The sequence below is a fragment of the Catharus ustulatus genome, chromosome 1, assembly GCF_009819885.2.
Source record: "Catharus ustulatus isolate bCatUst1 chromosome 1, bCatUst1.pri.v2, whole genome shotgun sequence".
Classification (NCBI taxonomy): domain Eukaryota; kingdom Metazoa; phylum Chordata; class Aves; order Passeriformes; family Turdidae; genus Catharus; species Catharus ustulatus.
This window is the reverse complement of record NC_046221.1, coordinates 48,355,186-48,378,242: the sequence shown is the minus strand read 5'-3', so window position 1 is coordinate 48,378,242 and position 23,057 is coordinate 48,355,186. Positions and strand designations below refer to the sequence as shown.

General features: G+C 42.8%; 1 protein-coding gene across 4 annotated transcripts in view; it reads right to left on the bottom strand.

Annotated features, from left to right (window-relative positions):
* Positions 1–23,057, bottom strand: part of BMPER (BMP binding endothelial regulator) — a 165,918-nt gene that overhangs the window by 3,158 nt on the left and 139,703 nt on the right. For all 4 annotated transcript variants that reach the window (XM_033076524.1, XM_033076516.2, XM_033076533.1 and 1 more), the window contains one exon: positions 3,854–3,984. In XM_033076524.1, coding sequence (XP_032932415.1) covers positions 3,854–3,984 — 131 coding nt within the window. The remainder of the gene's footprint in view (positions 1–3,853; positions 3,985–23,057) is intronic.

The window sequence follows — 23,057 nt, the reverse complement described above, 5'->3', positions numbered from 1 at the left end:
AGGCTCTATCTCCCAGGGTTGGTATTCTGCTTTATTCTTAGGCTTCCATGTGGTCAGAGCGAGAGATGGGGATAAAGAGAGCGAGTCCACACGTGGGCTCAGGGTTTTCTATGGGTCAGGAAAGGGGAGGGGTCAGCCTTGGCTTCAGGCCAATCCCATCGCAGGGGTCAGTCCATTGGTCTTGTAGGGGTTACAGGGTTAAAGGGATGTACCATTCTTAAAGCAGTAGGGTATTGGGTTACAACAATACTGTATTTTGAAACGTTACCAATCCCAACAGGATTTTTCCACTCTTCTTCTAGAACATATGTTTGGCATGACATGTGAGCTTTTTCAGACCACTTTCTGAGCTAGTGGGATAAAGCCAGCTCCGGTCCAGAAGCCATATAGTCACAGAAAAACAGCACTGGGCCTGAGCTAATAAACCTGGCCTAATAAGGGTACAGTTTGCAAAGTAGACCTGGTTTAGTCCAGCCACTTTGGCAGTTTCACAGAGGAGGCTTCTGCACCTGTCTTTGTAGACATGGCCATAATTATTTAGGAAGAACTCTTATTCCCCAACACAAAAGCCAAAATATGTAGCATAACTGCTGAAGGATTCCCTTGGTTGATGATATCTGGTAAAACTGATTTCACAGAAAATTCTGAACTAATATTTGAGCACCAATGAATCTTCAGGCTTCTTCCGTCAGTGTTACACAGTTTAGAATTCTTCTGTAAGACTTCCAAATGGCATTTCACTCATAGCGCTTGCAATTTACAAAATCTCCTTCTAACAGAGCTAAAGGTGGTAGATCTGGACACTGACCTTCCCATGATACACTCCTGTTAATATTTTCAACTTTCAGTTTTCGGTAAGTATCCACTGAAAAGCCAGAATAGCCCTCCTGATAAATTTACACAGGGAGTAAAGCAGTTAAAGGAAAGCAACATATAGCAGGGGAAAAGAGTGACACATGCCAGAAAATTCTCCAACAGAAAAGGGATCCAAAGGAGAAGAGTCAAAATCAGATACATACTCATCCCCCTCCACTTCAACTGATTGATCACAGAAGAAAAGAGAAAATTGTTCAGATTTTATGAAACTGTCGTGGCATATCACCACATCATTATAGCCCTTATTATAGGACTTATTATTGCACTATATTATAGCTTTTATCTCATTGGTTTTTTGCATGTGTAGTCATGCCCATGGCATGGAGTTATTATTCCCTTTTGCCATCCTTGAGTCTTCTTTCTCTTGGTATCCTGAGAAATGCAGTGTTAAATTACTATATCCCAAGGCCTTTCACCACTTCAGAGTACTTAATTGTACTTTATAAACTTCTTGTTTAGCCTTTCTTGGGTAAAAAAAAAAAAAGTTTCTCCTTTCCTTTTCAAACCTCTTCCTTCCATTTCCATCCTTTATTTTCCCTCTCCCATGTATCCCTTTTTCTTATTTCTTGTTTCCCTCATGCTGGCTCTCCTGGCTTTTTAATTTCTCCTTCAAAAACCATATTTTTTCCTATGCTCATCCTAACAGGTATAACTCCCCACTACTTTCCATGGCAACCCATATCCTTTTTCTAACCCTCTCAGTTCCTGTGTGGATCTCACCAACTGTCGCTGTAGGGCTAGGAGTGGTGAAATGATGTAGCAACACAGACTTCCCTCAGAGACAGAAGAAAGCAATTTATTAAAGAAGCGATCACACTTTTATAGACTGGATTGCAGAACTGAGGATAGAATCAAACTGATTGGTCCAAAGGAAGGTAACACCCCTTGTAAACATACTTTTACCAAAATATCGTGTCTCTCATGCACCCTCCTGTGCCAACGGCAGGTGCTAATCTCTGTTATTAATTCTTTCCCTTCTGTTTTCCTTTGAGTAGCTTGAGAAAAACTCAAGCCGCTTTTCCCCTGGCTTTCACAGTATCCACAACAAATTTTTTCTTACCCTAACCATTTTCCTTAGTTATTATCTTCCACTTTTCACTCCTCCAGTTAAATGACAGCTGACATTCCCATTAATGAGCCAACGTCATAGGACAGCAAACCTTGAGCAGCAATGTTCTGCAGAATAATGCAGAGGAGGATAAGCTATTGCACTGGGGGAGAGAGAAGAGCATGTAGGGAACAGGACATGCAATTCAGCCTTCTCAGCATCCTATTTTGCTGCCCCTCAAGACAACACAAGTTTCCTGAAGATCATAAAGATGAGCTAGCCCACAGCAGTTAGGGTAGAGCAACTGGCAGCCACACAAGACCTTGTTTTAAAACAGACAAAAGTATAAACCCTGATTTTACTAATATGTAGACTCCATTTTCATCAGAACACAACTCTTTCAAGGATCCCGCCAGCTATGAAACGTCAAGCAGGAAATGAGTCACAGAATGCTAAAGTTTCACCACAGAAATGTTGTTTCCCAACTACGAACTTTTATCTGTAATTGGGACACAATAATTCCAAATACTGTTTTGGAGAGAAAGAAAGTCAATTAAAGATTAAAATCATGATGCTGGTCACTGGTACCATATGGAAAGCATTGAATGCACTGTAGTGCTTACTGTATTACTTACTTCAAAGATGCTGCTACTTATCTGATATTGGATACTTAAATAAGTGTTTTGAGGGTACTTAGCCTTATATATAGGTTTATCCATATTTTCTGCTTAACAAGGTTTCCCTTTTCCCTCCAGAAGAGTTAAAAAAAATCATTATAATTTTAAAACTTCTTTCATTAGCTTTAACGGAGGCTGTGTGTTTAAATTCCTTCATAATGTTCAGAAAATTTTCTTCTCTTTGGTTAGATGCCAGAAAAAATATTGTGAAATGAAGCCCCAATCCGTTAAGTCTTGATATGTCAACACTTGTAAAAACTCCTTAAGGCAAGGGGCTGCGAGCAAGGAGTTTTTTATTCTTTTTACAGCATCTGCCATAGTGAGGTCTCAGTCTGAAGTGCTTTGGAAAAAAAATCACAGCGCTTGCTTCAGGTTCTGCATGGATCTGCTACCAGATCAATAGAGTAAAATTATACACATTACTAGTGGTGTCTAAGACCACACACTTGAATAGGGTTTTCACTTAGTGACACCCTATTTGGATTGTCCTGTTGCTTTGTAAGAAAAAAAGTGAACCTTTTGGCAACAGTCAGTTGAATGTAATTTGCTTTGTCAGTCACCCATCCCTGCTAAAATGCCTTCAACAGAAAAGGAAACTGAAGCTGAGATAATAGACCCTGAACCACACACAATCACCGAAATGGACCACAGAGTGATAGCTCTTAGATCAGCACTGAGTATCCTCCTTTCATTGCTTGTTGGTTTTTTTCAGCTACTGTTAATTGCTTTATATCAATCTGAATACACTTCCAGGCAAACCAATACAATTACAGAGTGTCCTAAATTAATGAGACCATCATCAGGGGAAATACTTATCTGCAATACTGCGTTTTAGTTCAAGTGCCCATAGCCACAGGCCACAGCTTCTCATGGAAGCAATTACTCACAATTACTTGCAATTAATGCAGTCTGAATGAATCATACTGCGAGTATGGACCAAATGCAATAATCAATGCAGATTTGCATTGTAGTATTTCCACTAAAATACATTTGCTCCTCTTTCCTCATTGAATTATACATGCATGTTGTCCCCAGAAATATAACTATGTTTTTGACAGGAGGTCAAAGGAGTTAAACTTTTTCTGTAATCAACAGTTTACATATCCTGAAAGAAAAACCTCCAAGAACTTCCAAGCTGGTACAATTCCTGTATAATTTTTGATTGATTCTACTCCACCAGTAAAAGGATAGTATGATCGTAACCTATTAGTCTATGCAACGGTTTACAAAGAAGCAGTCCCAAAATGCTTACCTGCACAATTCTGCTCCGGTACCCACTGGACTTTCAGCCCTTCCCTCTGACAGGTTCGGGCATATGCCAAGAATGACTCGCAGTAGCAGTTTTTATGGATCGGACACTCACACATGTCTGTCACACAGGACCTGCAGAACAAAGCCCCAGAACAAATAAGAAAGGAATGCTTTGGCAGATATCTGCCTGAGGTTTGGAGTAGTTTACTCTCCAGTCGCATGGCATTCAGTGCCACAGCAACTTGTGCTAAATGGCAAGAAAGTTAAAGGCAACCCTGTGGTTACATCCCAGGGATTCATCTCTTTTTTTTGCTGTGTTGCTTTAATGCAGAGAAGCTTCCAGAGCACCAGGAAATGATACAGAAACAGGGAGTTGAGAAGACCCAAGAAATGTCAGGTAGAGAGGACTGAGACCACAATGGGGGAAGGCAAACTCCATTTTTGCAATGATTTTTGTGTCAATATAAGATAAAAACTTTTTATTCTTAGAAAGTAATAATTTAATAATTTTACCAGCAATCGTAACAGTAGTGTTAAAAGTATGAATTCTGTAGGCAATGAACACATGTCCCTCCATGCAAGAGATGATGCCTTCTCTCCAGGTTACCTCCAGATTCTTGCTGCTTTCAAGATGTGAAAACAGCTATGTGCCTGTTTTCTCAGCAGCATCACTAAAATGCCAGACTTTAAGATACTCCAAAGGAACAGGGTTGATGCAGCATATCTGAGCAGTTTCATGCTGGGAAATCCCTCAGGCACGGTTCATATTGCCCAGTCTCTTCTTCCATTGGATTCTTATACGGAAGTACCACAATGACAGAGAGCAAAGCTGCTAACACGGCCCTATGAGAAACTGCTACTGTGGATGTCACCACTATATTTCCAAGTTAACTCATTCAGAACATGTGCCTGCTTGGCACAGACCTAAAACATAACTGGCAAGAGCCAAGAGATTTGCAGTTGGTGGTTTCTCCATATGCAAAATGCTTTGACATTTCTGCATGTGTAGCAATGTGAATTCATAAATGCTGAGTATCTACTGCTTTCAGCAGAAACATTAAAAGGCAGAGACAAGGTATAGGGAAGGCATACTCTGAAAATCATGCCCTCAGTTCCTCTGCTTTCCACTGAAGGTGACCTGTGCATGGACATTGCATGTCAATGGTCAAGGCTGCCCTGCTCCATGCATGTTCACGGGCTTTCTCATTTCTGAGAGGACAAAGGCACAAATCCACTTGCAAAGATGAAGGGCTGAAATGAAAAATGTTCTCTTCATGTTAGTTACGCTTCCTGTGGACCATAATATGAATTGTCTATAGCAAAAGGATAGATATAGGCTTAGTTTCCCACAAACTTTTTCCACAGTAGAAGAGGTAACAGCTTGGAAACAGTGCAGAAACTTCAGCCAAAGTAATCAGGAGCCCTAATGCCCATACGTTGCTCTAGAGTAATTGAGAACCCTTTGTGGAATTGGGTTTGGTGGATGGGAGCAAGGATGTGACTTCACCTGCAGATACAGGAGATTTTAACCTAAAACCATGGGACATGTAGGGACATGTAAGGGCAAGTCCAGACATGTTCCTAGCTCTCATTTGTGAATGGACCTTTGCCCTCAGATACCTCTATGTATTAAGTTGGCCATTCCCACAGGTCTTTGGATGTGTGCCTGCAAGTAGTGCAAACATTTGTTATTTTTGTTAAAAGCCTTTATGTTTTGAGGCTACTCCATCCTTCCAGTCTCTCTATATTTAAGGCACAGACTTCCTGGCTGGCCTGGTCCTGTTATAGCCACCATAGAGTGGTTATAACCCTTTATTCAAAACTAGGAGAAAGGATTAGTGATCCGTTGAGCACAGACAAGCCTATTTCTATAATTCCAACAGTGCCCCTTAAAGAGGAGGATTTCCCCATGCCAAAGTCACTAGCTGCTTCAGTGACCTGAGAGTTCTGCTTGACATTTTTTTGAGTTTTAAAAAGTTTACTCTCAGGGGACCCTCAATATGAAATTACCTAAAAAATCACTGTTACAAATAAGTAACACAAGTGCTGATGTATAATGATTACCTATCCTTGATTCACTGATTTATATGCACTGAGAATAAACAGAATTGCTTTGGATCAAATATATAACATGCTCATATTTACAGACCAGTTGTTTTCACTTGCAATAAATTTAATTTCTAGGCACAATGTAATTTTATTTCACTTAGGTCCTTTTACATCTTTTCCAGTAACAGATGTTGCTCTATGCACATCACAGCTGATAAGCAAGGAAGAGATTAGCACAAGATCCTTGGGATGGTTTGATGTTGTCAGCTGATAAAAGACCTTGTATATGCACAAAGGGTCACCTTTTTACTGACACAGTAAATAACTTCACACTGTTTCCTTTGGCCACAACATCTCTTTGTGATCTCTTGCTAGTATCTCTACAACAGGCACTGCTCTATATATCCCATAGATCACCAATTTAAGAGGTGCATGTCTCATTTTTACAGTGAAGTAGATGCTTGCTTGCTACTGAAACAAATCATGATCACAAAGAAAGTCTGTATATAATCTCCATAAATAGTTCATTATCAAGGTACCATTTTATCATGTTTTTGTTTCTGTGCAACCCCCTTTATGAAACACATTTCATTGCTCTCTACTCAGATTTAGTGATTATTGGTGTCCATGGCGTTTAGGGATGCTTGCCAGTATCAGCTTGGCTATATGTTCCCTGACTTCCTTGACTAAGAACTTATAAAACTCTAAATCTGAGGTACTTTAAAACCCTAAATCTGAGGTACTTCCTCTGCTTTTTAGCCCAGACCTTCTTTTTTTTTTTTTTTTTTTTACCATTACTTGGAGAGAGATGTCACCTCTTGCACTGAGTCAATGAACCTACAGCTACCTCAGGTGCTTGTATCAGAAAAAGACACAAGACCAGGAAACGTCCAAGCTCACCATCAATCACCCAAGCTTTTTAATAGTTAACAGGTACGTGGCAAGGTTAGCACAGACCCTGGCAAAGCCTAGGCATAGTCTGAGGGATTAGGGAATGGAGGGCACTGTTCCCAGTCTGCAGAAGGGCAGCCATGCTCTGTGAGAGTGCAGAGTTTAGCTCCTATATGCATGGGAGCAATGCGAGCCATTAACCCATGGCATTGACATGCTCCATTGTGAAACACCAAGCTTTGGTTGGGATCAGCAGTATTTGCTACATTTTTCAGCATAGATGTCCACTGAGGAAGGTAGCACACCTTGTGAGACACGAAGAAACTGTTGATTTGTTACATACTGAATTGCTTGTGTAATTTTTATTTTCATTAAGTGTTTAGTCCTGGTGACAGCTGCTGCGGTCAAGCCCTAGGCTTAGCTGAGGAGCCATTGTCAAATTGCAGTAGTTTTATTAATGAATTGCAATTACTAACTATTTTTAATTTAATTAAATTAATTAATGTTAAATCAAAAATGAGAGTAAAGAAACTTATATCCACAGCTGCCAAGCCTAGTGAATAAAAATAAAACCTCCTTTAATTTCCTAAAGAAAGGGCAGTTCTGAACAGGGACATAGAAGATGTCCATTCTCTGGAGGCTGGCTCTGAGGATGACCTTACAATGGCCTATGGCAATTTACTGTACTGCAGAGTAATGGAGACTTTGGGTATTGTGGGGTATTGTGACTTCACCAGGAACAAAAATTTGCATAAATGAAGTAAAAACATATCAAAAACTTAAACATCAAAACATTACAGTGAGACAGAAATAATCCCAGAAGAAGAATGTAGCACAAGTTACTTATAAAATGAAGCTATTTTACTAGCTATGGAAATACAAACAAGATACTTCAGGCAACCTTAGTTTTGCCCTCAGTGAAATCATACAGAGATGCAAAGATGTTGTGGTCTAAAAGAAAATTACATTTATTTTAAGGACATATTTACATTTAGAAAAACATTTGGATGCGACCGTGCACTTTATCTGGCATCCCTGCTCCAAATAAGCACTGGAATACAGCCAATCTCTGAGCCCTTGACTGGTACCAAGTGCCTCACTGTGATCTCTTTTGATGCTGTCTGTGCTGCCTGCAGGATATGTCAGAGATGGCATTAATTGTGTGTGTATAATCACAAACTGTTGCAAGGGGAAATCCATGAAAGTCAAGGCATCTCTCAGCTGTGGGACACACCCTTAAAGGAGACAAACACACACTCTGCTGCCACCTCTTCAAAGTAAACTGTATGACTACACTCCTTCAGCAACAGCCCTTTTTCATATTAAACAATGTAAAGTCTCAAAGTCACACAAAGGGTGAAGAACAGACTCCTGTGCTACATCAGTATTTTAAAAAAGAAAAGATCACAGCAATGAAATCTACAGCCTTAGTCTGTGCCACATGGGATTGAAGTTGCAGATGTTTACTTGCTGAACATCAGCAGTTTATTTTCCTCTGCAATACACATGAATCCAAACCCAGAATCAACCGTTTTAGGAGGGGCTTAATTTTCCCCCCACATTTCACAACAGGATGCAGTGCATTTTTCAAAAATGTTGGTACCTTTGAGTTGTTCCACGCAGATGGAAAACGATAACATCTTCCTCTTTTCATCAGTAGATCTCAAAAGATTTTACAAATGCAATTAGAGATAGTGCATCACTCCATCCATTTTATGTATATGGAGAAGCAGCAGGTGGTGATGGGGTTTGTCCTCTATACTTGGAATAAGCTGTACACTTGCAAATTACAAAGCTATATGCCTAGAGAGGAAGATTATTTTCCAGCCCTACCATCCTGTGAGACATGATTTCTTGGGATAACTTTTTACTGGGTAAGCCAAATTTTGGTACAAGCTTGGCTAAATTTTAGGAAAAATTAAAGGTTCTTTCAGTAGTTAAGTTATGAGAAAGTTTGTTTGGGCTATTTTTTCAACAAAGTTCAATGACTTGCCTTTATTTCTGGCCCCAGATAGAAAAGACATTTCACAAGGTAAGAAGATGAGAAGATGAGCCATTTTCCATTATGCAATGGGAAGTCTCATGCTGTTGCTATGGAAAACTTGTCTGCATGTGCATGTTTAACCTTCCTGAAGTACTGAAATACAGTATGTAGAGTTGAAGATTTTTAATGGCTTTGAGGCTCAAGATCAAAGGCCTAAGATCATTCTTTCTTTCTCCAAAGTTTACTAATATTAATGCAAAACCAGCAAGTAACTCAAAAAAGTAATTTTGGAGGCTGCTGAAAACACAGAAATTCTTACATCTATTGAGTATTCATTCAAAGCACTTGCCTGGGGAACAAACTGTTTCATACAGCAAAATCAGTAATTTTCAAGGATCATTTTGTCCAAGACCAGGTAACCATGTCTATACTCCCTCTGTGCTTTCCCCCCACATCTTAATATTGGTAACATTGCCTTAAATTGGGTATCTGATAAAGGTATCTATAACAAAGTTAAATCATCAGTGCCCCAACCTTTTTTTCTGGTAAGTGTGAAAATAAGGGTCCACAAAAACTGCCAAGCAGGTTATGTACACTTTGTATTGAAGAATGCCCCATGCCGAAGAACACCCACACTGCTCAACAGTCTCCAAAACATCCCTATAAGTGTGGGAGCAGGAAAGGAACTCATAGCTCATCTTCAGTGAGTTGTGCATAGCAAATGTACTGCAAGCACATACTCTCCACGGTGAAATCTCATTCCTATAAAGAAGGCATTGACCATAATGCTTGAGAATATGACTGTTGTTTTTTTATAGAGTGCAGAGGAGGAGTTGCAGTAGTAGGCATTTGAATCATGCATTCAAAGTTCATCCTGATTCCTTATTTTTGTGCAACTTTGATTCAACCATGGACTGTATTGCCACACTGAGCTAAGCAGAGATAATTATAAAATACACAGTTTCATCAGAGGGGAAGAGCTTCATGTGATCTAAGATTTTTGGGGCATAGCAGTCATGTTACACACACACTGAAGGGTCCTAATTTAACTCTGAGTATCATCATTCCTGGTCCAGATACAGATTTGGCACTCAGATAATTAAACAGAATCACACAAGATACCCACATCCATCCCTGCCTTGCCAAGGAGCCCTTCCAAAGCAGTTATTTAGAGTCAGCATAGAAGGATGCTTGTTGTAACCCAATACCCTACTGCTTTAGGAATGGTATGTCCCTTTAACCCTGTAACCCCTACAAGACCAATGGACTGACCCCTGCGATGGGATTGGCCTGAAGCCAAGGCTGACCCCTCCCCTTTCCTGACCCAGAGAAAAACCCTGAGCCCACGTGGACTCTCTCTCTTTATCCCCATCTCTCGCTCTGACCACATGAAAGCCTAAGAATAAAGCAGAATACCAACCCTGGGAGATAGAGCCTCTAATGTCTTACTGTTCTACATGAAACAGCACCCCAGGTCAGCTCTGCAGGTATTTGGGGAGCAGGGAGGCCTAGGGTGTTATTTCAGTTGGCGCCCAACGTGGGGCTTTTTAAATTAAAACCCACGTGAGAGGCTGTGACCCTTAGAAGGGTTAGGAAGCCGACGGGAAGTCAACTGCCCTGCGGGCGAAACTTGCTTTCTAGCAGGTCTAGCTTACAGGGGGGGAATCTACAACTCATCCAGCCCAAGGGTGAGCAGATTTCAAGAGCAGAATAAAAAGTACAGTTCTTCAGCTCCTCGGTACTTCGCACAGAGTGGTAAGTATAAATTTTCCTCCGTGGGGAGGGGGTTTTGAGGTGCTTTCTCTGTAAAATCGAGGTGCGGGGGGCTGGGCTGCGCAGCGTCCTCCCTGGGGGTTTTGGAGCTGTATGCAGCCGGAGACACTGGTGGGGGTAGCAAGGCCGCCTTGAAACAGTTTCTGCCGTGTGTACAGTATCACGCCAGACAGCTGATTTCAAAGAGAGGCGCGCTTTTGCTGCAGCCTGTGATTCTCTGTGGGGGGGGTGCCAGCTTGGCCGGCAGCTAGTAACCTTCTCTTACTGTGTTTTAACTGTGCTTTGTAGTGAGATATTAGAGTAAATTGCTGTGAAAAATATGGGTACACAGCAATCTACTTTGCAACAGAGCGTGGCTTCACAAATTAGAGAACTTTTAAAAATTGCAAATGTGATTATTACTAACAGAGAACTACATAGGTTTGCTAGGTGGCTGTCTGTAGAGAGATCTGATCTTAATTTGGCAGATATGAATTCGGTTTTCTTTTGGAATGAAATTGGAGATTTATTAACTTTAAAAGTCGAACATGGAGATAAAAAAGCCTTAATGTTCATCCCAATATTTTTGCAAATTAGAAAACTGTTACTCCAAACAGAAGATAACAGGCAGCCACAGCAAACTGCTTCAGAGTCAACCAGTTCTTGTATCTGTCCCTCTGCATGTGTTATTCCCTCTTCACCTAAGAAATCTGACTCCTCTGTCTCTCTAACTCAGGCTATCAGCCACGTGTCTCCTGCTGAAAGCAGACCCCAAAATGGCTCCAGCCACATGGCATTAAACTCTTCTTCTTCCCATAATACTCCTTCTCCCTTGATAACACCCTCAGACCTCTCTCCAAACTCATCCTGGCCCCTGAGTATTCAGGGCAATTCTCACTCTATTCAGGTTTTGCCATCCCCTCCCCCAAGCTATCAGGCTAGCACAGATGGGGGTGGGGGTGGGTGTGGAAAAACTGGTTCTACAGGTTTTACACAACCTCCTTCTGAGATAACGGCCTCGTCACCGCCCATCGCTCAGGACACTGTCCCGGTGGAGGCACATAATCAACAGATAACACAGCCCAGAATACAGCCCATCCCATCTGTGGCTCCTGTCATTTATACGGGTAGGAGAAATGGCAGGAGAACATATCAGCCACTACCATACCAAGATAAAAAGGAAATTTGTAAGATTCAAAGAGAATTTGGCAGACACAGTGAAATGTTTAAAGGATTTTTAAGAGCAACATTTAGTTCTAATGAGATGGTACCTAATGATATTAAGGATTTATTCAGATGTTTACTTTCAGCTTCTGAATTTGATTTATGGGAAAGTATTTGGAAAAGATCTTTAAGAGTGCTTTTGCAGGAACTACAACAAAGCCCAGAAAGTGCAAAAGATGAGGATAATAATGATATTACACAGGAACACCTAACAGGAGAAGGAGAGTACCAAAGCCCTGATAAACAGGCACGCTTATTAACTAAATTTGTTTTGGATAAGATCTCTCTAGCAGCAGAAAAAGCTTTCCATCAATTACCTACTACTGAAGTTACAGGTAGTTATGTTAATATTAAACAGTTTCCTTCAGAAAGTTTCTTGCAGTTTCTGGATCGCCTCCGTGCACAGGTGGAGAGACAAGTCTCGGACCCAAAGGTGCAGGCAGAGCTATTGAAGGAGATGGCTCAGAAAAACGCTAATGAATCATATCGCAGGGTCATACTTAGTCTTCCCCTCGACCCACCACCTAGCTTAGCACAGATGATAGAAGCCTGCACCAGAAAAGCAGAACTGTTCAGTGCACCAGAGAGGAATCCAGGACCAGCACACTCACGATCTGCAGCAGCGATGACACCAGGACCAAGGAAGCAACCGGTACCACCACAGCAGCTGCAGCACATCACCTGCTTCCAGTGCAAGAAAACTGGACACTATGCAAGGGATTGCCCACACAGCCAGAAACAGAAGAAAACCAACAAACAAAAAAACTAGGTGTACAGCGCGTACCCGCCATAAATACCATAACGCGCAAAGATATAAATACTGCGGGTTCCACACGGGAAAAAACCTCTCTCTTTAAAACTAAGGGGGAGGACGGGACAAATGGTGTGGGGGTTAATGATAGCATTGATGTTAAATATTCAATTGGCAAGGGTTGGACGCCTTTTGGTCGTCTCAATCTTAAGACCACTAAAGGTGTTTGTTTTATGTCAACAGAGTGGACAGCAATTACAGTGGATCTGTCTAGCACTTCACTGGACCTGACGCTGTTGCATTTGGAACTGCGCTGTGAGTATTTAGTTATGGGGGACACAGCACACACACCCTTGGAGATGGAATTACTTCCATTATCCAAGAAGGAAAATGTCTCAGGTTTCGTTCTCTTAGCACGCTGCTCACAACCACCTTATTACCTGAATGAGGGGCAAATCCTCGCCCAGGCCATCCCTGTTCCAAAGGAAATCACAGCAGAAGGAAAATCACCTGAAGTCTATTGGGCAGAGGTGGTGGGTGAGGAAAAACCCTCTGTGGCATGCAATCTGACCCATGGTTCAGACCATCTCCATGTGGAGGGGGTACTGGACACAGGGGCAGATGTGACGATCATACCCGAAAGGATGTGGCCGTCACAATGGGAATTGCAACCCGTGGCAGGCAAAATCCAAGGTATAGGGGGAATCAAATTGGCAAAAATATCAAAAAGCATCGTGCAAATTGAGGGGCCGGATGGAAAAATAGCTAGTGTCCGTCCGTTTGTTACAGACTATAAGTGCCCCCTGTGGGGAAGAGATACCATGTCTCAGTGGGGAATAAAAATGGTAATTCCCAAAAGTCCTCAGGATTTTTAAAGGCGGCCACTGAGGAGCGCCCTGCCCACAAATTGACATGGTTAGATGATTCTCCAATCTGGACAGCTCAGTGGTCGATGAGTAAAGAAAAACTTAAGGCGCTGAAGGAGCTTGTAGCAGAACAATTGGCAAAAGGACACATAGAAGAAACTACAAGTCCTTGGAATTCCCCGGTATTTGTAATTAAGAAACCAGGGAAGGACAAATGGAGATTGTTACATGATCTCCGGGAAATAAACAAAATTATAGCAGACATGGGATCACTTCAACCAGGGATGCCCTCTCCAACGATGCTCCCTCAAAATTGGAAATTGGCAGTTTTAGATATTAAAGACTGTTTCTTTCAAATCCCTTTACACCCAGCAGATGCTCCACGGTTTGCCTTCTCTGTTCCTACCATCAACAGAGAAGCCCCAATGAAGCACTACCACTGGAAAGTGCTCCCTCAAGGGATGAAGTGTAGTCCTTTTATATGCCAGTGGTATGTGGCCTCATTGCTGTCTCCAGTGCGTGCTCAGAGAAAGGAAGCTATCATCCTACATTATGTAGATGACTTGCTTGTGTGTGCCCCCGATGACTCTATACTCCAACACACGCTTGACCTAGTGGTTAAGGTTTTAACCTCTGCTGGATTTCAATTGCAGGAGGATAAAGTCCAAAGGATGCCACCTTGGAAGTACCTGGGCCTGGAAATCACTGCAAGGACCATTGTTCCTCAGAAATTGGACATTAATTGTAACCCAAAAACCTTAGCAGATCTCCATTCCTTGTGTGGGTCTTTAAATTGGGTTAGGCCCTGGCTAGGCCTCACTAATGAGGACCTAGAGCCCCTTTTCAATTTATTGAAGGGGGAGAGAGAGCTGATTTCTCCCAGGGAACTGACCCCAGAGGCAAAAACTGCAATCGAAAAGGTACAGAAAGCTCTGGCAGAGAGGCAGGCTCATCGCTACAAGCCTGAACTGCCTTTCAAATTCATAATTCTGGGAAAACTACCACACTTACACGGTTTGATATTCCAATGGATCGAAGGGCAGAGAGATTCGCTCTTAATCATAGAGTGGGTCTTCCTCTCCCACCAAAGATCCAAAACCATCACTAAGCCACAAGAACTCATAGCTCAGCTGATTCGTAAGGCAAGGATGAGACTGTATGAGCTGGCAGGTTGTGACTTCACATGTATTCACCTTCCAGTCAAACTCTCCGAGGAGGGAAGGAACTCTCCTGAGAGGCTGACAAAGGAGATGTTCGAGCACTTGCTCCAGAGCAATGCCAGTCTCCAGTTGTCTCTGGACAGCTACAGTGGACAAATATCAGTCCATGCCCCGTCTCACAAGCTGTTCAATGAGGAATTCCACCTCATTCCTCGTGAGAAAAGGAGTCGGAGACCACTCAAAGCTCTCACAGTGTTCACAGACGCTTCTGGGGCTTCCCACAAGTCGGTGATGACTTGGAGAAATCCTCAGACTCAGCATTGGGAAGCTGATGTTGAGTTTGTGGAAGGTTCGCCTCAGGTAGCTGAACTGGCTGCAGTGGTAAGAGCTTTTGAGAAGTTCTCAGAGCCAATCAACTTGGTAACAGACTCAGCTTATGTAGCGGGAGTAGTGTCCAGGGCGGAGCAGGCAGTGCTCAAAGAGGTTGACAATGAGCAGCTTTTCAGGTTGCTGTCAAAACTAATCTATCTGATTTCTCATAGAGAACATCCGTTCTATGTGATGCATGTGAGGTCACACACCGATTTGCCAGGCGAGATCGCAGAAGGGAATCGTCAGGCAGACTCCCTTGCCACCCCAGCAGAACAAGCACGCCTCCCAGACATCTTCCAACAGGCAAAGCTGAGCCACCAGCAATACCATCAGAATGTGCCAGGTCTGATCCGTCAGTTCAAGCTAACACGGAGTCAGGCTCGAGCCATTGTGGCCACCTGTCCCAGCTGCCAGCTCCAGGCCATGCCATCGCTAGGTGCAGGGGTTAACCCCCGAGGCCTTGGCAGCTGTGAGGTGTGGCAGACAGACATCACACACATTCCCAGTTTTGGTCGCCTCAAATATGTCCATGTAAGCATTGACACATATTCAGGTGCAGTTTATGCCTCTGCCCATGCAGGAGAAAGAGCTGTGCATGCCAAACAACACCTAGTGCAAGCTTTTTCAGTATTGGGGATCCCTAAGGAAATCAAAACAGATAATGGCCCAGCGTATGCGTCCAAGGAGTTCCTGGAATTTGTCCAGCAGTGGGGAGTGGAACATAAGACAGGCATCCCCCACTCCCCCACAGGCCAAGCTGTGATTGAGCGTGCACATCAGACGCTCAAGCATGTTCTGGCTAGACAGAGCAATTCAACTGTGTGGATGTCTCCACAGCAGAAGCTGTGCAAAGCCCTGTTCACTATCAATTTCTTGAACTGTTCATTTGAAAACATGAATCCTCCTGTGGTTCGTCATTTTAACAGTGGCAAACAGTTCAAGCTGTCTGAGCATCCACCAGTTTTGATTAGGGATCCAGAAACCTGGGAAACCAAAGGTCCCTATGAGCTTGTTACCTGGGGACGTGGTTATGCGTGCGTATCCACTCCCTCAGGCCCTCGGTGGATTCCCCAGAAATGGGTGAAGCCTTATGTCCCCAAACAACCAGCTCCAGCTGAAGAGGAAGAGAAGCAAGTCGCAGTTGCTTCGAAAAGAAGACGCCGCCGGAGAGGAGAGAGAACTGACACAGAAGATGACCTCCTGGCAGACTCAGAGACTTTTAACATGTTTTAAAATGTTTGTTTTCCTTTTAACAACCTAATACCTTTCTCTCTTTTAAACAAAAAAAGGGTGAGATGTTGTAACCCAATACCCTACTGCTTTAGGAATGGTATGTCCCTTTAACCCTGTAACCCCTACAAGACCAATGGACTGACCCCTGCGATGGGATTGGCCTGAAGCCAAGGCTGACCCCTCCCCTTTCCTGACCCAGAGAAAAACCCTGAGCCCACGTGGACTCTCTCTCTTTATCCCCATCTCTCGCTCTGACCACATGAAAGCCTAAGAATAAAGCAGAATACCAACCCTGGGAGATAGAGCCTCTAATGTCTTACTGTTCTACATGAAACAGCACCCCAGGTCAGCTCTGCAGGTATTTGGGGAGCAGGGAGGCCTAGGGTGTTATTTCAGATGCTTGCAATGCAAGTGGTAATTACTGCTGGTAATTTCCAACATAGCAAAGACAGACAATTTTCATTTCTTTGTGTATACATCTTCTTAAAAAAAAATCGGAACCCGTATTTCCCTCACAAAGGATAAGAAAAAATGGTATTTTTCAAATGCTGAATAAATGAATGTCCATGCAGACCTCTAAAGGAAATATATTGCTCTGTATAATATCACCACAAGCCTACACTATGTGCTGTTAAAAATATTATCTAAAAGTCTCTGGATAAAGCCGAAAAGAGTGTTTTGCATGTATTTTTAGCCTTTATATAAAAGGCATTCTGTGCCAGAATTGTGTTTCATTGCTTTAACCAACATTACCCACAAGAATATGGCAAAATTAACAATGAAACATTCTGGAACATTTTCTAAAAGCTTGTGAGAAGAAAGTTGTCAAGACACCACTACCCTATTTATAATCTATTACACCTATTTATAATCTCTCTCAATATGTAGTACCAATGGTAAATGAAGTTAAAAGGAAGGAAGGAGGGAAGAAGAACCAAATAAAGGATGAAAAGGCACAGTAATCTTACCTACTTCTTCCTTCATGATAATAGTCATACTAACGTGTCAAGTAGGTTTTTTGCTTTTTTTGCTTGGGTCCCTACAGGCATCTGTAGCTTTAATTGCACTTTCTTGTCCTGAGAATGGAAAGGTTGGCTAAAATCCCTCGATGGGTAAATAGCTGAACAATGACTAATAGAGACAATGTAGTCCTGTGCTGGACTCCAAGGAACATCTGGTATGACTCAGAATATTTCCTAGAGCTGAAGGTTACACTACATCTGAGCAGCTGACTTGCCACCTTTAGAAAGAGTGGATATTTGCTCAAAAAACTCCCAACAGAATACGGAAATGCCACCCACAGCTGTGGAAGAGCTGACCTCTTGCACTCCCACACATTTTCAGAAAGTGGGAAAGCGTTTTCACCTCCTCTTCTTCTGTTTCTGTGAACCATGCAGATTTTCACCTTTGTTGTGCAGCCATGGCATTTGAAATAAATAGTCTTGGCATGTGAAAAAAATATCTGTATGCAGGAGAACTCAAGTGGTTTGGGTTCACATGTAGCATATACCTTGAAGTGAAACAATTAAGAAACACCCCTCTGTGCATATTACATACAACTCTGTAACTGGAATTATTGGAATAAAGAAAAAATACAGTATAAGGTTCTTAACCTATTTCAAACAACTGCCCAATATATAGTAATTTCACGACCATAAGGCACACTGGACTATAAGGTACACCCCCCGAGAGTTGGCAAATTTCGCAACTTTATAGATCATATAAGGCGTACCGGACAATAAGGCGCACCTTTTTTTTTGTAGCGAGGAGCCGTGCGGCGAGCAACAAAGTAACAAATTACTGACAGGTGCTCAATTTGCAAACATTTTTCAAAGATCAGTGTAGCTTTTAAAAGCAGCCCCAGGCACCCTCCCCGTGCAGCAGGTCCCAGCACTCCCGCCAGCCCCCGGCGTCGGCTGGTGCGGCTCACGGCACCCGGCTCCCACCGCGCGGCCATGCTGCTTCCTGGCTTCTCTGTGGCCGGCGGCGGCGGCGCTTGTCACCACTTCCCCGGGGTTGTGCCACTTGTCGCCACTTTTCAGCGGCCGCAGGGGTGGCGCCACCATCGCTGCGGCTTTTCGGCGGCCACGGGGGCTCCGCCGCCGCCGCAATTCGGTGGCTGCGGGGGCTTCACTGCTTTTCAGCGGCCGCAGCAGCTTGGCCGGCGCCACTGTTCGGTGGCTGCAGGGGCTTCGCCGCCGCTGCTCCAATGCTGCCGCCGGGCAGGCTCTGCTAGGGGCTATTGCGGGCTCGCACTTCTCGTTCCCTCCATGCCTGGGCCAGGGCCGCCCGGGTTCTCGTTTCCCCAACGCCCAGGCCAGGGCCGGCACCACCTGGCTTCTCGTTCCCCCCGCGCCCATGGTGGCGCCGCCCATCTTCTTGTTCCACCCAGGCCAGGGCCGGCGCTGGCTCCCTCCCTCCCCGCGCGGCTCCTGCTGGCCGTGGCCACCTGCTCCCGCCCCCGCCTCGCAACTCGGTGCTCCCACGGCACCGCTCCCCCCATTGCGGCTCGCACTTCTGGTTCGGCAAATTTCGCAACTTTGTCCATCAGATAAGGCTCACCAGACTATAAGGCGCACTTCTGGGTTCGGGGAAAAAATTTAGTCAAAAGGGTGCGCCTTGTAGTCGTGAAATTACTGTAATACTGAAAATACCCATCAAAAATATTCTCATTTTACTTGCATACTGGAGTGATATACATGAAGTTTGCTTCACCCTCTTTGAAGAGGATGCAAAGAGGATTTGGCTGCCTGTGCATTGTATGATCTGTGGATTTTATATCTAGGTGGAAGATGCCACGACCATAATAACACAGAACTAGAGCAGAGTATCCAAATCCCTTATAAAGAGGTCATTTGCAATAAATTATTTGGATCAACAATAATAGAACCAAATTTAGGAGTATGACCTGGAATCTGACACTGCAGATTCAAAAGCTAGAATCTGCTTTCTGAAGATAGGTATTTCTTCAGTTAACTAACGTCCGTAGTCATCCACTTGCAAATACCCATCAGATAACTGGCAAAGGTAAGAGTAGTTGTATATCTAAGATAAGATACTCTTTGGTTTAATGTTCAGAAAGAAAGTCAACTCCTAAAGGATTTTCTACCAAAAATCCCATCTTTCATAGGCCCAGAGGCCTGAGGTGTACAGCCTATATGCTCATTATTGATTTGTTATGGCCAAATTGACCTACCCTGTGTTTCCAGTACCCCATCAATTACCATAGAATGTCTTGGGTTGGAAGGGACTTTAAAGACTATCTAGTTCCCCCTGCCATGGGCAGGGATGTCTTTCAGTAGACCAGGTTGGTCAGAACCCCATCCAACCTCCCCTTGAGCAACACCAGTGATGGGGCATCTATAGCTTCTCTGGGGAATATGTTCCAATGCCTTATCATCCCCACAGTACAGATTTTTATCCTTACTATCTATGCTAAACCTACTTTCTTTTAGCTTTAATCCATTCCCCCTTTTCCTATCACTCCAAGTCCTTGTAAAACGTCCTTCTCCATCCTTCTTGTAGGTTACCTTTAGGTACTGGAAGGCTACAACTAGGTCACCCTGAAGCCTTCTCTTTTCCAGACTTGAACAATCCAAATTCTCTCAGCCTTTCCTCATACAAGAGGTGCTCTGTTCCTGTAATCATTTTGGTGACCCTACTCTGGACTTGCTTCAAAAAGTTGATATTTTTCCTACACTGGGAACCCAAAACTGGATGTAGCACTCTGGGTGGGGTCTCACAGAAGAGGAATGCAGGGGCAGAATCACCTCCCTCCCAAGCCACAACCTAGAAAAATTCCTAAATTTCATAATGTTCAGGATTTCTCAAACCAGTAAGACTCCTTATACAGATATTGTTGTGATATAACATGTTAGTATTCACATTATTCAACTGACCACATCATATGCATATATCAAGTCTTTCTTAAGAGAGGAAATATAACAGAGAATGTGTTAGTGGACCTTTCCAATACCCATACTAGTATTCTACATTTCCATTCACTCCATGCAATGCTTAGCTTCGCACTTACACTGCTAAAGTGAATTTGCCTTATGACAGAGACGCTCCATCATAATGGAATTTTCAGTGTCCTCTGGCATAGCTACCAAGGAAAATCCATCATAATTTTGATCTTTTACATTCTACAACTGACATAAAATTTTATCTTTTTTTCCATGTCTACACTTGATTTTTAAAGAATACTTCCCCCAGCCCTCTAGTCAAATGAACACTGAGCTACCATGTCTTATCTAGAAAAGGGAAAAACCTAGCAATTTTAATTCAATTTCAAAAAGACAGGCACATTTTAATATCTAACTTTATACATTAAAGTACTTTCAGTCAACAGTTAAACTTTGTTATTGTATTTCATGCAGTGCAAATGAACACCGCATGGACTAAATGGCTCTAATATGACTACATCAACTCTCACTGGTAGACAGAGAGCCCATTCGTGTATTCTGCGTGACAGCCCTCATCTGAGAAAAGTCAGAGGTTTTGTATGAGTTTGTAAACATCCTAGATAGAATCTCAAAAATTGGTGGAAGGTATTGAAGTCATGGCCCTACAGAAATATAAACCACGTAGATAAACGAAAAGCATATTGTTACAGTCATTAGATAAACATAAAATAATACAGGTTTTAAATCTTAAAAATAAAAATTCAAAGCAGATCATCTCCTTCTGTCTGCTGACAAAATATATTGTGACCCTTCTATACTATCTGTCATAAAAATATGTCATATTCAATAACAAGCACAATGAGAACATGAAGCAGGACATATTTCTGAACTATAAACATAAACTGAAGTTATCTTCAGCTTTTGATGATGATTCTCTGTATGTATTTCCAATGAGGTCTTGTGATATAACAATAAATAGGCTGGCTAGTTTAGAAACTCACATTCTTAAACTCTGCAGGGCCCGCTCCTTGGCTTAATCCATATACAATTAACTTCAATCAAGCAGTGTTTTTCCTCTAGGTGGCTGCAGAGCATTTAAGAAGTTTCTGGCTCCAGATGGAATAAGAAAGAATGACAGCAAGGGAAAGACCTGATAGGACTGCTATTTAGTAAACAGCTTTCTTCCTCATCTTGCTCTCTTTAGTAAACAAGAGCCAAACTCTCATCTCAGCAAAGAGGGACTCACTGAGAATGCTGCCTTCCAGCCAGTTGCATCCTCACCGTGCATTTCACCTCAGAGATCTCCTTTGCTCTTCATCAAAGCAGTTACTAAAAATAGGATTTGGATGAAGTGTCACAACAGCCATCTTACCTGAATTGAAAAGGTAAAAAATACTCTGTTCCTGGGTTTTATGGCTTCCTGTGTGGTCCTGGCCCAGACTCACACAAAGACATAGGCTCATAAAGCATGACTGAGACAGGATTCAAGCACATGAATGCAAAACTTCAGTGCTGGCAGGGTTACTCTGACTCCAGCAAGGCTGATCTTTTTCATGATGGATATTTAGTTCCTGCCTTTACATTTCCTCAGGCACCTCTGCTTTTGCTCTGCATGTTCTCACGACCACATGGGCATTGGCAGACATAACGCCTGACTGACACTCCAACAGTGAGGCCCATCAAGGACAGCTATCTTAACACAGTGGCAGTGCTGCCATGTCCCATTCAGGATTCAATAGAGCAGAAGTAGAGGGTGAGCAGAGTGACAGGGATTCAGCCAGGAGGCAGAGACCTGGTTTCTGCTCTCTAGTCAGTTTGACGTAACCTGCTACTTCACATGCAGAGAGCTTTGGATAAAGTATGCTTTGCATATTGCCACAGTTCTTTAACCTTCCTGACTGCAAGGTCTCAAGTGCAAAACTCCACACAGAGCTTGAAAACACAGTGGATGAAAAGCAGGCTTCAGGGAAATGGATGGGGATTTTCTTGATGACAACACAGGAGCCAAGACTCAGAACTGTCATCAGCCTTTTTTTTCAGTTCTGTACTTCAAGGCTTTAAAGGATTCAGACTCATTTAGGACACCACTGAACATCAAATTCAAGCTTTCTGAATTTAAATGCTATGAAGTAAAATTTCCTGTACCAGACATAGTGACTCCAAGACGTATCAGCCTGGTCCAGGAAACACAGAATTCCATATAGATATTATAAAGCCAGAATGACCTAATTCTGTGATGAGATATGAGCAGACAGAGCCAAAGTTTGTTCTTGAAACTTATCTTCCAGTGAGTTGGTTTGAGCATGGTCATTTATTTGGCTAGATACATAGGCAGCTCTGATGCAAATCAGCAGACTTTAATGAGAAATTGTAGCCATGTGAACTAACTCTTCCTTTCACAGAATAATTGCTGTTCTTTCTCCTGTTCATCTGTGGGTCATGTCCAATGGCAAAGACATTACGATAAATACTGGACTTAGTCTTGTATACAAATTACTAAACATCTAAATATGGTTTTGCCTCTTTTTGTTGCTGGGTAGAGACCATGGAACAGGTCAATGCTCAGTGCTGGCCACCTTGAACATGTTGCCTGATGGAGCCACAAAGCAATTAATTCTCTTTCCATCACTTTTCACTCCATAAAGTCTTCCCTGGCCTCCCTACAGAAGCAGCAGAGAGATCGCAAAATTGTACCAATTTGTTATGAAGCTTGCTGTCAAACTTGGCAGTGGCTGCAAGCTACTATATCTTTTCTCACCAGCAAAGTTTGCGGATGGAAACTGTCAGCCCCAAGTGTGCCCTTCAGACTTTGGGAAAATAGAGGCAGTACGGCTGCAGTAAAGCAGCCTATACAGCATGTTTCCTGAAAAAGCCCAGCTGATAAACACAGAGAAGAATCCCAGAAGGCAATAAAGAAGGAAAAGCTATTGCTGGAAATTGTACAGATTGTGCAGGAGAATGTGTTCATATTCTCCAAGGGTCCTTGGGAGCCACAGTGTTTACAGTCCATACCTCTGT